At 33.5% G+C, this 13,921-nt stretch overlaps 2 protein-coding genes across 2 annotated transcripts; both read left to right on the forward strand.

Annotated features, from left to right (window-relative positions):
• The first annotated feature begins 1,812 nt into the window (after positions 1-1,812).
• Positions 1,813-4,540, forward strand: LOC123675539. The gene is made up of 3 exons (XM_045610905.1): positions 1,813-1,922; positions 2,243-2,572; positions 4,069-4,540. Exons 1-3 carry the CDS (start codon positions 1,860-1,862, stop codon positions 4,381-4,383), a joined length of 708 nt encoding a protein of 235 aa, XP_045466861.1. The 5' UTR covers positions 1,813-1,859; the 3' UTR covers positions 4,384-4,540.
• Positions 4,541-7,994: 3,454 nt separating this feature from the next.
• LOC123675540 lies at positions 7,995-12,656 on the forward strand. The gene is made up of 3 exons (XM_045610906.1): positions 7,995-8,123; positions 9,317-9,646; positions 12,285-12,656. Exons 1-3 carry the CDS (start codon positions 8,061-8,063, stop codon positions 12,594-12,596), a joined length of 705 nt encoding a protein of 234 aa, XP_045466862.1. The 5' UTR covers positions 7,995-8,060; the 3' UTR covers positions 12,597-12,656.
• The last annotated feature ends 1,265 nt before the right edge of the window (positions 12,657-13,921 follow it).

Raw genomic sequence — 13,921 nt, forward strand, 5'->3', positions numbered from 1 at the left:
GCGCCAAAATTATGTGTAACCTCTTTTTTACAACTCGAAATGCCTGAGAACAGTCGTTTGTTTTGAGTCGTGATTCTGATCTCTGAATTCACCAAACGGAAGGAACAAAAACCCAGGTCGATCAAACACCTCTTATATTTACACAAGTATTTAACAATCTGAATCTTTAAAATATCTGGTACCAGAAAAATTCACAAACAATATTTTACAAAATGGAAAGCATATACAAGTAAATCCGAAACTTTTAAATATACAAGAATAAAGAATGTAATTTTTCGAATTCACAAATTACTTCCCGAAGAGGTAAAAGTCCCAGCTTTATACTGAGCCAATCTTCCTCCACCGAAGTTGATAAGAACTTAGGTCTGATAGTTCTTCAATAGTAAGGAGAGTAAAAACTGCGGCTTGTAAGCTGACAATTGAAGTCTTTTGACGAAGGACTCTCAATGTAAAAATCAAACTTTCAGCGTTTATCAGGAACACCAATCAGGAATTTAGTAACGAAAAAATACCAAAAAAAAAACTTTTTTGAGGGTTTTATGGAAACAATAGAGGAAAACAATTGTTTAAATTTCGCTGCGATAACTATCGATAACATTCAATTAAAAAAACCAGGAATATAAAATGATATGACAGTTTCACTGTATCGGGTACACATGCACGAAGATACGCATTGGCGTACGCTCAGATGTCTGGAGGTAGAGGTGGAAAAGAAATTCTGACAATTATCTGATACGAATTAATGGATCAAGCATCAACTATAACAAAAAAGGAACAACTTAAATACAGTATCATGAAACATAAATGGTCTACGAGCCCGCAAACCAGAACTAGAAGAGATTATATCTGAAAAGATACAGGGTGGTTCATTTTCAGTTTTCTTGATAACATTATGAGGTTGTTCTCCGAACAGATCATTGTGTCATGTTGTCACAATGTGTGTAATTTCAGAATTTTGAGCCGATAATATTTTCAAATGATAAAGTTTGCCGATGACCGACTGATGACGATTCTGCAAGTTAAATTTCGAACGAAAGGAGTTCCTTTCGTTCGAAATTTAAGTTTCTAGTTAGAAACTTGTAATATTCTGGGTAGTTCGGAACTAGAATGGCGTTGAGTTAACAGTTAAGTTCGTAATCGGAATAATCCGACTAGGGGTTCCGCAAATATGTTCGTTCGAATTTTTGTGCTCCTGTTAATTTCAAAACTGTATGTTTGACTGAGATAAAAATTTGCATTTTGATGTAGAATAACGATATAGAGCCGCATGCAAAATTTTATGTTTACCGCTTCAATCAGAACCACAGAATATTCAAGAAGAGTATTGAAAAAATACAAAAAATGTCTGTGGTCAGAAAACCGAACAAGTTGGGAATGTGTTTATTATGAAATAACAATTTTAGCTCCGTGCAAAATTTGAAACTGATTACTTCATCAGAGTCGTAGATGTTGAAGATTCATATCATTATTTTGTGTATCCAGAAAAAACATTGTAGGTTAATACTTTGTAACTTATTCTCTTGTTGGTACAATCCTCAACTGTTTCGTTTATATCCAAATGATCATTTTAAACCATAGCAGTCCAAAAACTAATGAACCGAACATAATCCTCTATTTTCTGAAATTGAACTGTTCCCGGATATCATCTATCATTTATAGCTTTTTTTCTAAATAAAAATATATTCAATTACATTGAAAAAGTAGTAACGGAAACCGCCAATCATTATATGTATATCATATTGTTATTAGATTAATATTCACTCAATATAGTTTTTTCCGAATTGATCGACACTTTTTGTGAAAATAATCTGCTTTATATAAGATATCCAGGAGTTTAGTCCCACATATTTTGTCACAAAATGATATATTTTCACATTCCAACCTTATTCGTAGTAGTGGTTACGATTTGCAACTGCTATGGGGTATGTTAAATTATATTTTTGCGATAATTTGATTGAAAAAAGTTTGGATATTTAATATCCTTATGCTTGTTCTGTTGGCCACAAGATCATGACAGTTATTCATACGATTATTGGCTAAAACAGAACGAACTAAAAATTAAAATGAAATTTTGAGAAGGTTCCTGAAATTAGGAATGACCAGAAAAAAATTTCGATATTGAGAATGTATATAAGATATCCTAAGAACATCAGAAAAAAACTAATTTCATAATCTTTCATCTGTCAAAGTTTGTCGTTGAGCTAATAAATCACCCTGTATATCGATATCGAACTTTTTCTAGGATAAAAAAGAAGGACCAGAAAAGGGTAAATTGAATTTCACGGAATGTCTTGATGCAAATGGAATGACCCTAGAAAAGTATTCGGCATTGAAAAAGGAATATATTAACCCTCAAAAAATTGGTGATGCCCCGAAGGAGCTTTTCTGTGTAATGAAATGTATCGATGAGAAATATGAATATCTGAAAGATGGTAAAGTTGTAATGAGCAAATATAAAAAGCATATAACCACCATCAACTTTCTGAAAACTCCTGAAGAATACCTGAAGTGCTTAGAACAGATTGATGTCAAAGAATGCGAGGACTACAAAAAAAAATTCAAATGTGACTTTGTAAGGAAATATATTTTTTTACATCTTGATACTCAAAAACTTACTTGTCGTCAAAAAACTATATTTGATAAATACTCTAAAGAAAACTTCCTCGTGAACATTGTCGATTGAATGCCCTGTATATGATTTCAATTAACTTAAAAGAGCATAATTTCAAATTGGGAAATAACAAGAAAAACAATATGAATCGAATTTTCCAAGTCAAAAGTAGACAAATGCCTACGTTTGAATATTTTAGAAAAACTTAGACCTTCTTTGAATTAATGAACATGATAAATCTCGGATCTTGACTTTCTCAATTTTTTTGTTTTTGTGCTACATAAACAGTTGAAATATTTCATATACATACATTGCGATTATCACATCTAAAAGGTCTAAAACACTGATAGCTTCCTTCAGACAGTCCAATTGTTAACATTCCGAGTTAACATTTGTACTCTAGGGGAGCAGCTCATAGTAGATAATTACATGCTAATCCCACCACATCACCACATCAAGCACATAGCAAAATCTTCCTGACCATCATTTCTAGCTTGGCCACCGTTTCCGCTAGCTCAATGCATTTCAACCACGATCGTTTTCGCTTGACGTTGTCGTCAGTGAACCACTTCAAATCACCTGTTACCAACCGCTTCAAAAATGGGTCGATTTTGTTGCGATTCAGCACAGAATCGCAGATGGAAATTCAGCCCATGAGGTTTTTTTTCAACTCGTGTGGTATCCATTCTTCTCGAGACCATCAGCCATATGAAAATATTTCCAAACGGTTTTTTGTGCAATTTTTAGCTCCTGGGCAATCAAAACAGTGCTTATATGACGGTCGGACTCGACAATGTCCATGATTTATCAAAATTTTCTTCAGTTGGCCTTCCAGTGCGAGGTGCTTCTTTGACATCTAAATCACCGGAATGGAATCGAGGAAACCAAAATTGCTCATGATTGGCTGGTACAGTATCAATACCATAAACGGTATTTACATTTTCAGCTTGCATTTTGGTCTTCATCGTAGAAAAACTGTGGAATAAAGCTTATATGCTCTTTGCCAGTGTCCATATTTGACACGCGGTCAAACTAAACTGAGTCAACTAGTCACAAAACTGTCAGAGAGGTTTTTGTAGTTCAAAATCTCATCTTTCTAACGCCATCAAGTGGAACGCGAGATACAGATAACTTAAGCCATCTATTGGAAAAATAATGGATTCATTTTTACTACACCTAATAATATTCAATATCTACCAATCAACACATTCTATCAACAATATGCATAACTTTTACAATTTATTTCGACTGAAAAATGAATTAATTTATTCCAAACCGTGAAATTATTGAGCAACCTCGAATTCAACTTGACTCGGCCTTAAACTACCCTCAGCGATAAATCTAACTCTTGCTAAAGGGTTTCTTTGGTCTTGATAAAAAAATAATTATTTCGAAAGATCTCAAAAGCTATTTATGAATCGAAATGACACTTTATTTTGTATGAAATTCTTCTACAGGATGTCGGATCCAGCTACCTAAAGGAATGTTCATCCAAACTGAAACTCAACAACGACAACTCAACACAAGCAGCAGGGGGTCGAACTTCTCGCAATAGGTTTAGAAAGGGTTTTTGTTTGCTAAAATGCGGTCTGGAAGACAAAGGAGTTATAAATAATGATGGGAAAATATTGATCAGTGAAGCAGCAAAGGATATGGTTATCACTTCCGATGTGAAGGATAAGGACTCCTTCTTTAATTGTTTGAAAGGCTTAGAAATCAAAGAATGCGAAGATATTGCAAAAATATGGACTTGCAAGAAGAAGCAATCGTGATTAGGTACTGAATCTTTTCCTTACAAAAACTATCTTTCTGTTCCTTATATCTACTTCTAGTTGAATATATAAATATATTGCATGCAAACTGGAATTATTCTGTAATTATTTGAAAAACCACTAACCTACTAACATAAAATCCTCTATGTCAATAAAATGGGAATAAAAATATTATTTACGAATTTGTATTTTTTCACTTATAATCATATAATCGTTCCTTAATTGAAGGTACAAGGGAACATAACAGATTCCTCGATTAATTTAGAAAAAATCCTACATTTAACATGGGCACGCAAACGCTATGTTTTCGAAATGCAAGGCGTTAAAACTTGATTTTCTAAGTTTTTTTTTCTCATAGCACCTCAATTTTACAAGATATTCAACTCAAGTTTGGGACAGTTATTCCAAATTAGAATTCACATCACGTGATATGCCAATTTCGTTTGTAAATCTATAGGGTATTTTAAGAATAAATCCCGCTTCTTTCGTCCTTATATTTTATTGGGACCCTTGGAGACCACATACACACCTATACACAATTAGGCGGAATTCAAGTGTGTGTGGTTGTCAGTCTGTGTGTCGGCAAATCCTTGTAACAACCATAATTTTCATAGTTCTTATACGATTGTAATGGAATTTGATGTGGATAGACTGTTTTTGACTATAGACATTCCTCTTTATTTAGATTACTATGGTTTATAACTATAGATTATAACCATAATCATAAACAATTATTCATACACAATATTGACCAGATTCTTGAAACAAACAACTGGTTGCAATTAATATCTATTTCTGCATTTCAAACTTTTTCCTTTCACGATATATCAATTATATTTTTCAATCGAGAAAAATTTTGTCAGGTACAGGTCGATTATTTTATCAGAAATAAAAACTTATATAACGTAGGTATATACACAACAAGGAACATTTTTGAAACAACAACAAATCTTTTCCAGTAAGAAAACATTTAATAAATTTTTTTATCATAATAAACAGAAAAAACATAAATATAACATGCTTACAAAATAATGACTCAAAAACAATTGTTCTGGATGGGAGATAAAATCATCTACTAGTAATATACTAATACAGTTAGTACCACTTTCAAAAACCTTTTCCTCCTATTCGCAAACCTTTCGATCACATAGAATCAATTTCGAGTTAAATTTCCATAATAATAAAACCAAACCTGCCGATCTTTCCTAACCCAAAATTGATCTGAGCCAAGTTTTCAACCTCTTCAATGTAGAAAATTCCTCTCAGAACTCGCCACACTTACAGGCATCGCTGGGATAAAATATGGTGCCAAGTAGGCATTCGAATATATGGACTCAACGCAAAATGTTAATGCAGTTAATGTAGTATCTAGCAGATTTTCATTCTCACTATTGCATTTTTATACCACAACTCTTATTCTGTTAAACTATAGAAACGCCACAATTTTTTTGAAATTTTAATAGGAATTCCGTTATATATTATGTCTAAAACCGCAATCATATTTCCTTTCTAATTCAATGCAGGGCCGACGCGAGTAATTTTGGGGTCTGAAGCGAAACATAACCCCCTCCCAAAAGAATTAGCTGTTGCTCCGATAATAATACAGAACTTCCGATGAAGAATTTTGCAATCGTGACCAAAAAAATTAATTGAATTTTAGTGAATGAAGAATATTGAAATGTTCCAATATACATATAATATTAAAAACAATATTCCAGGAGTCAGGTGCAAATTTGGTTAATTATTTCTTCTTGAGAGATTGTTGGTGAGATGCATCAGAAATAGTATTATAGTCTCCTGGGGGGATGAGTGGTGGCAGCCCCCCACGCACGAAGAAAAAAAATACATTCAATCATTACCTCCCAACTGAAAATTTGTCAAATTGTAGCTCACCAAATATCTCAACGAAAAAAAACAATGAGCTGGCTAAGTGACGACTCCAGCTTTCAAAAACATGGCTGGCCAAGGAGGGCCGGATTTTTTTTTTTTTTTTGGATGGCCAAAGTGAAGCGAAATTGTAGTTCAGCCTTATTCTTGTAATTATTTCAACCTTAGTATTTCAAATTTTAGGAGGGGTGGCAGAAGAAATTCAGGGGACGCCTGGGCTCCCCTTGGGCCCAGCCTAGCGTCGCCACTGTAGCATAGTGTATACGTCAGCTGATGACTCAAACATGAAAGAAAAAATTTATATTTTCAATGATTTCCTCTCAAACAAAAATTTACCGGATGATAGCTTATATGCAACTATGGATAAATATATATATCAGCTGTATCTTGGTGGAAAAACCGTCAGCTGATAGGTACTTTGAAAGTTATTTCGTAGAAGTTAAGCGGATGCATCTCTTGCCCATTTGAATACATCGGCTGACCAGGTTTCCCTCGACTTACTGCTAGCTGATTTTGTTTATTTATCACAGCAGTATATTAACAATCACCTCAAAAATTTTCATGTGGGAGGAAATGATGTAAGTATCTTTAATTATTCTCATTATTTTTCCATTAGGCCATTGCCTGGTCCTTTCTGAAGGTAGAGATTGAAAAGAAATTCCCCCAATTATCTTATTCCAGTTTATGGGTCAAGACTAGAACAAATAGGAAACAATCTAAATATAGTAATATGAAACATAAATGGTCTGCGGCTGAACTAGAAGAGATTATTGTTCTTTTTTCTTTAAATTGTTTTGTTGATCAAATATAATAATATAATAATAATATAATATAATATTATATCCGAAAAGGTACAAGGTGTTTCATGAATAAGTTCATTTTTAGTTTTCTTGATAACTTTTAGAGGGCTTAATCTCCTTGTATCTTGTTGTCAGAATGTCTGTAATTTCTGAATTTTGAACCGGAAGTGTTTTCAAATGATAAGGTTAGCCGTTGACTAACTGATGACTATTCTGCACGCTAACTTTCGAACGAAAGGAATTAGAAACTTTGAATATTCTAGAATGACGTTGAGTTCAGTTAACAGATATGTTCGTTCGAAATTGTATGCTCCTGTTAATTTCAAAACTGTATGTTTGACTGAGATGAAAATTTACATTTTGATGTAGAATAACGATATAGAGCCGCGTACAAAATTGTGTGTTTACCGCTCAATCAGAACCATAGAAAATTCAAGAAGAATATTGAAAAAAATACAAAAAATGTCTTTGGTCAGAAAACCGAACGAGTTGGAAATGGGTTTATATGAAATAACAATTTTAGCTCCGTGCAAAATTTAAAACTGATCTTCAAAGTCTTAAATGTTGAAGGTTTACATCATTTTTTTATCTACAAAATACATGGTAGGTTAATACCTTGTAACTTGTTCTCTTCTTGGTATCAACTCCATATTTACAATCCTCAACTGGTTCGTTTATCTCCAAATGATCATTTCAAACCATAGCAGTTCAAAAACTGATTAACCGAACATAATCTTCTATATTCTGAAATTAAAGTGTTCCCGGATATCTATCATTTATAACTTTTTTTCTTAATCAAAACATATTCAATTGCATTGGAAAAGAAGTAACGGAAACCGCCAATTTTTATATGTATATCATATTGTTATTCCGTTATTCGATTGATATTCACTCAATATAGTTTTTTCCGAATTAATCGACACATTTTGTGGAAATAATCTGCTTTATATAAGATATCCAGGAGTTCAGTGTCACATATGTTGCCACAAAATGTTATATTTCCACATTTCAACCTTATTCGCAGTACTGGTTACCATTAGCAACTGCTATGGGGTATGTTTAAAAACATTTTTAGATATAAAAATAGTTCTTGTGATAATTCGATAGATAAAAGTTGAGATATTAGGTATATCATATTATGCTTGTTCTGTTGGCCTCAAGATTATGAAATTTATTCATTCGGTATAATTGGGTGAAACAAATCGGGCTCAAAATTTGCATGAAATTTCGAGAAATTTTCAAAAATTAGGTATGATCAGAAAAAATTTTCAATCAATAAGTTTCGGATCTAAGCAGTGAAAACATATCATTTATTGAATCGAATTAATTCATCAAGGTAATCACCTCAAAGAGAGTATTCCAACACTCCTTCAACTTTTCAATACTTTTTCTTCAGAAAGATTCGTCTTTGCTCTAGAAAGTCACCTGAACCTAAGTAATCACTTCTTCCGAAGAGCCAAATTTATTTCCCTGGAGAATTCTTTAGAGGTCTGCTAAAAGACAGTAACCACTGGAGGCCAGATCTGAAGGATAAGCTTCTGTTTGATTCAATAGTGCTCATGTTCATTGAATTGATGCACAGCTTAACGTTTCTATTCAGTGGAACTATTATATCTACACCTTTACATTGATCACCAGTGCTATCACATATACTTCCGCCTCATATTCGTAGACAGGTCTCAGTCAAGAAAAAAAAAAAGAAGAAAAATTTCATTCCAACCCGAACATATTTCCAATTGTATCTTACTTTCCAAATACTAGAACTGCCAGATTAAAATCACGCAAACCTTTATGGATTAAAACCGTCCTCCAATCTTTTGAAAGTGACAAGGAACTTTGGCATTCAGAATGTTTCCAACGAAAGTCTAATCGTTGATCCTTCAGAGAAAGTTCTAGGTTGCAATTCTACTAGGAAAATTTTATGTATTTCAAATCGACTAAGGACTGGTCATGGTCGTTTTACCTAATATACAAAATATTTTGTACGTTAGCAGAATCAACGTCCAAACCAGAAGGAACTTATTCTACTCTAGATGAAAATTTATTCAAGGAGTACAATGGGAAATGAGAGATTGACAGGGCTCGCTCTGTTGAACATTTATTTTGATTTTGAATTCGATATTGAGAATGTATATTAGATATCTTAGAAACATCATGAAGAACACTAATCACATAATCTTTCATATGTCAAACTTTGTCGTTTAGCTAATAAATCACTATGTATATTGATATCGAACTTTTTCTAGGATGAAAGAAAAGGACGAGAAAAGGCTAAAATAATTTTCAAGGAATGTCTTGATGCAAATGGATTCACCGAAGAGAAGTTTTTGGCATCGAAAAAGGAATATATGAACCCTCAAAAACTTGGTGATGCCCCGAAAGAGTTCCTCTGTGTAAAAAAATGTATTCATGAGAAAAAAGGATATCTGAAAGATGGTAAAATTGATATGAGCGAATATAAAAAGCATATAACCTTCTTCAACTTTCTGAAAACTCCTGAAGAATACCAGAAGTGCTTGGAACAGATCGATGTCAAAGAATGCGAGGACTACAAAAAAATTTGGAAATGTGAATTTGTAAGGAAATCTATTTTTTTATATTGTGATACTCAACAACTTATATTACTGGTCGTCGAAAAACAATATTTGATGAATACTCTGAAGAATACTTTCTCGTAAACTTTGCCGATTCAATACGATTGAATATGTTTTCAATTAACTTACAAGAGCATAATGTCAATATGAGACGAATTTTTCAGTAGATTAGTTGGCAAATACCTACGTTTGAATATTTAAAAAAAGACTTATTGGTCCCTTCTCATCGTTTTTTTTATGGCGGCGCTCACGTCATCTTTCTGTCAATGCCGTTTTGAGGTTAAATCAATAATAAACTACTTTTGGCAGAACGAATTGAAATGATTCTTTGTATACCAACTTGAAGAAGAAAAAATAAAAGGGACCCATGCCGAGCCGATTCGCCAGGATTATTTCAAACAAAATCAAAACCGTAAAAACATCAGTATTTTAGACACTATCGATGTGTGTGGCCTGGCATTCCCTTCCTAGAAGCCAAAGCTGGCTACTTCTGGGCGATTGCTTCCTTCAGACGGTCCAATTGTTAACAGTAAAATTCCGAATTAACATTTGTGCTGTAGGGGAGCAACTCATACTAAATATATGTCAATCCCACCAAACACACAGCAAAATCTTCCTGACCATCATTCCCAGCTTGGCCACCGTTTCCGCCGGCTCACCGCATTTCAACCATGACCGTTTTCGCTTAACGTTGTCATAAGTGAACCACTTTTCATTACCCGTCTCCAACCGCTTCAAAAATGGATCGATTTTGTTGGGATTCAGCACAGAATTGCAGGAAGAAATTTGGTCCATTAGGTTTTTTCAACCCGTGTGGTATCCATTCATCGAACTTCTTCTCAAGACCAGCCTTCCAAATGGTTTTTCGTGCAATCTTTAGCTCCTGGGAAATTGAAACAGTGTTCACATGTCGGTCGGACTTAAAAATGTCCATGATTTTATATAAATTTTCGACAATTGGCCTTTCAGTGCGTGGTGCATCTTTGACATCGAAATTACCGGAACAGAATGGACGAAACCAAAATTGCGCTTGATTGTATGTAACAGTATTAGGACCATAAACAGTATTTACATTATCTGCTGCATGGCATGCATTTTGCCCTTTATCGTAGAAACACTGTGAAATAAAGCTTATTTTCTCTTTGCTACTGTCCATCTTTGACGCGCCCTCAAATTAAACTGAGTCATCCAATCACTGTCACAAAGGTTTTTGTAGTACAACATCTCATCTTTTTAACGCCATCCAGCGGAACGCGAGATACAGATAGCTAAAGCCATCTATTGAAAACATAATGAATTTCTTTTTACTACACCTAATAATATTCAATATCTACCAATCAACACATTCTATCGACATTAGGCCAAATTTTTAAATTTTCATTTCGACTGAAAAATGGATCAATTTATTCCAAACCGTGAAATTCTTGAGCAACCTCGAGATCATTTTGACTCGGCCTTAAGCTACCCTCAGCGATAAATCTACTTCTTGCTGAAGGGTTTGTAACGTTACAATTGCCCATGAGACTCTAATGACTAATTTCTAGGGGTGGTTTGGCTTATTTGGCAACAAAACTCCTACCCAGGTTTTAACAAATTTAATAAAATTAAAATCTACAATGATCGATCCTTTTCACTCCAAACAAATAATAAAATAGAAACTTAACTTAAAACGATTTTAAATGAGCCACTCTGCTACTAGGATGGAACCTCTTCTGTAAACTATCTTCAGCCTTCTGAACACCAATTCTTATCAGGAAGCTATAGTACTCCAATCCCCATTCAACGAAGTTGATGTGATAATGCCAGGTATTTCGCAGGTATTCTCTCAGATTCAGGAACTAAAGTGGTCTAACATACGTACTATTCCAAATTCTGTATCTCAAGGAAGTAGTTCTTGATATCTATCAATCCCAAGAAAGGTTGTCTTTGTTCTAATCCTACGGGAGGTTTCTTCGTTCTAATCCCACGGGAGGTGCTTTGAGAAAATGAACAAAAATGATATCAGAATATGTTAACTGAATTTACAACTCCTTCTCGGATTTCTAACCAAGAAATTACAAAGAAATCATTACATTTATTATCAAATAAACCTGAGAAGGAGTTTTGCTGACATTATTTGACACAAAAAGAATTCTACCAAACCTGAAATACGTTTCGACAAGATGGATGACTCTAAAAAAAAACTACTGTTTCAAATTAAATTGATTCATTCTGGTGAGATTATTACTTGTTGAATACAAATATTCATGTCAACACTTACCGAGAATCCCGACACAATTCTCGCCGATAAATAAGATTCCGAGTCTCAAATTAAATAAATAATGACTGAAATCTAAATCTGAGGTACTTATTCTTGCTGGAGTCTCAATAATCATTGAAAATCTTTCAGAAAATTCTCTCCAGAAACGCGCATCTGCGTTCCGACCGATAGCACACGATATGATACGATCAATTGACAAATTACCGCGTCTTCAAAAATTCCAGTAGCGTAACATGGAATGAAGCGTGCAAAATCGTTGCAGGTTTCTTTGGTCTTGATATAAAAATAACTATATTGAAAGATCTCAATGGCTATTTATGAATCGAAATGATACTTTTTTTTCATAAAATTCTTCTACAGGATGTCGGATCTAGCTACCTAAAGGAATGTTCATCAAAACTGAAACTCAACAACGACAACACAACACAAGCATCAGAGGGTCGAACTCCTCGCAATAAGAAGAAGTTTCATTGTGTGCTAAAATGCGCTCTGGAAAACAAAGGGGTTATAAATAATGATGGGAAAATATCAATGAGTGAAGCAGCAAAGGATATGTTTATCATTTCCAAAGTGAAGGACAAGGACTCCTACTTTAATTGTTTGAAAGGTTTAGAAATCAAAGAATGCGATGATATTGCAAAAATATGGAATTGCAAGAAAAAGCAATCGTGATTAGGTACTAATGTTCTTTATGGTATATCTTCTTCTACTTGAATATATAAATATATTGTATACAAACTATTGATATCTGAAATTATTTGTAAAAACAATAACCTGCTACCATGAAATCCTCTCTGTCAATAAAATGGGAATAAAAATATTATTTACGAATTTGTATTTTTTCACTCATAATCATATAATCTCAATTGAAGGTACAAGGGAGAATGAGAGATTCCTCGATCAATTTAGAAAAAATCCTATATGTAACATGGGCACGCAAACGCTATGTTTTCGAAATGCAAGGCGTTAAAGCTTGATTTTCTAAGTTTTTTTTTCTCATAGCACCTTACTTTTACAAGATATTCAACTCAAGTTTGGCACAGTTATTCCAAATTAGAATTCACATCACGTGATATGCCAATTCTATAGAGTATTTTAAGAACAAATCCCGCTTCTTTCGTCCTTATATTTTATTGGGACCCTTGGAGACCAAATACACACCTATACACAATTAGGCGGAATTCAAGTGTGTGTGGTTGTCAGTCTGTGTGTCGGCAAATCCTTGTAACAACCATAATTTTCATAATTCTTATACGATTGTAATGGAATTTGATGTGGATAGACTGTTTTTGACTATAGACATTCCTCTTTATTTGTTTATATTACTATCAGTAAAACAGAAAAAAAAATGTTAATAACGCATTTAGATTTTTTCTCGGTTCAAATAATCATAGAAGGTGCTCCTTAAATGGAGGGAAAATGAGAGATTCCTTGATTAATTAAAAAAAAACCTATATGTAACATGGGCCCGCAAACGTTTTGTTTTCGAAATGCAAGGTGTAAAAGCTTGATTTTTCTCATAGCACCTTACCTTTACAAGATATTCAACTCAAATTTGGCACAGTTATTCCAATTTAGAAGTTACATAACGTGAAATGCCAATTTCGATTGTGAATCTATAGGGTGATATATTTTTAGAACTACGCCCTCTTTCCTCCATATATTGTATTGAGACGCTTGGATACCACGTGATACACCTTTATTCAAGGGTGTTTGTTTGTCAGTTTGTGTGTTCGCAAACCCTTGTATCAGCCATTATTTTTACAGTTTCTATCCGATTTTGATGGAATTTGATGTGGATAGACTGTTTTGAAGCTATAGATATGGTTTATAACTATAGATTATAAACATAATATCATAAACAATTATTCATGCACATCATTGACCAGAGTATTAAAACAAACAACTGCTTTCGAATAAATATGTATTTCTATATTTCAATCTATTACTATTTTTTCTTTCACGATATATGAATTATATTTTTTGATTATTTTTTC

The sequence above is a fragment of the Harmonia axyridis genome, chromosome 3 (assembly GCF_914767665.1).
Source record: "Harmonia axyridis chromosome 3, icHarAxyr1.1, whole genome shotgun sequence".
NCBI lineage: Eukaryota > Metazoa > Arthropoda > Insecta > Coleoptera > Coccinellidae > Harmonia > Harmonia axyridis.

Coding starts and splice junctions, on each gene's coding strand:
- LOC123675539 (XM_045610905.1), top strand. CDS start 1,860: ATGATATATTTTCACATTCCAACCTTATTCGTAGTAGTGGTTACGATT. Junction 1,923..2,242: donor CGATTTGCAACTGCTATGGG/GTATGTTAAATT, acceptor AACTTTTTCTAG/GATAAAAAAGAAGGACCAGA. Junction 2,573..4,068: donor AAAAATTCAAATGTGACTTT/GTAAGGAAATAT, acceptor ATTCTTCTACAG/GATGTCGGATCCAGCTACCT.
- LOC123675540 (XM_045610906.1), top strand. CDS start 8,061: ATGTTATATTTCCACATTTCAACCTTATTCGCAGTACTGGTTACCATT. Junction 8,124..9,316: donor CCATTAGCAACTGCTATGGG/GTATGTTTAAAA, acceptor AACTTTTTCTAG/GATGAAAGAAAAGGACGAGA. Junction 9,647..12,284: donor AAATTTGGAAATGTGAATTT/GTAAGGAAATCT, acceptor ATTCTTCTACAG/GATGTCGGATCTAGCTACCT.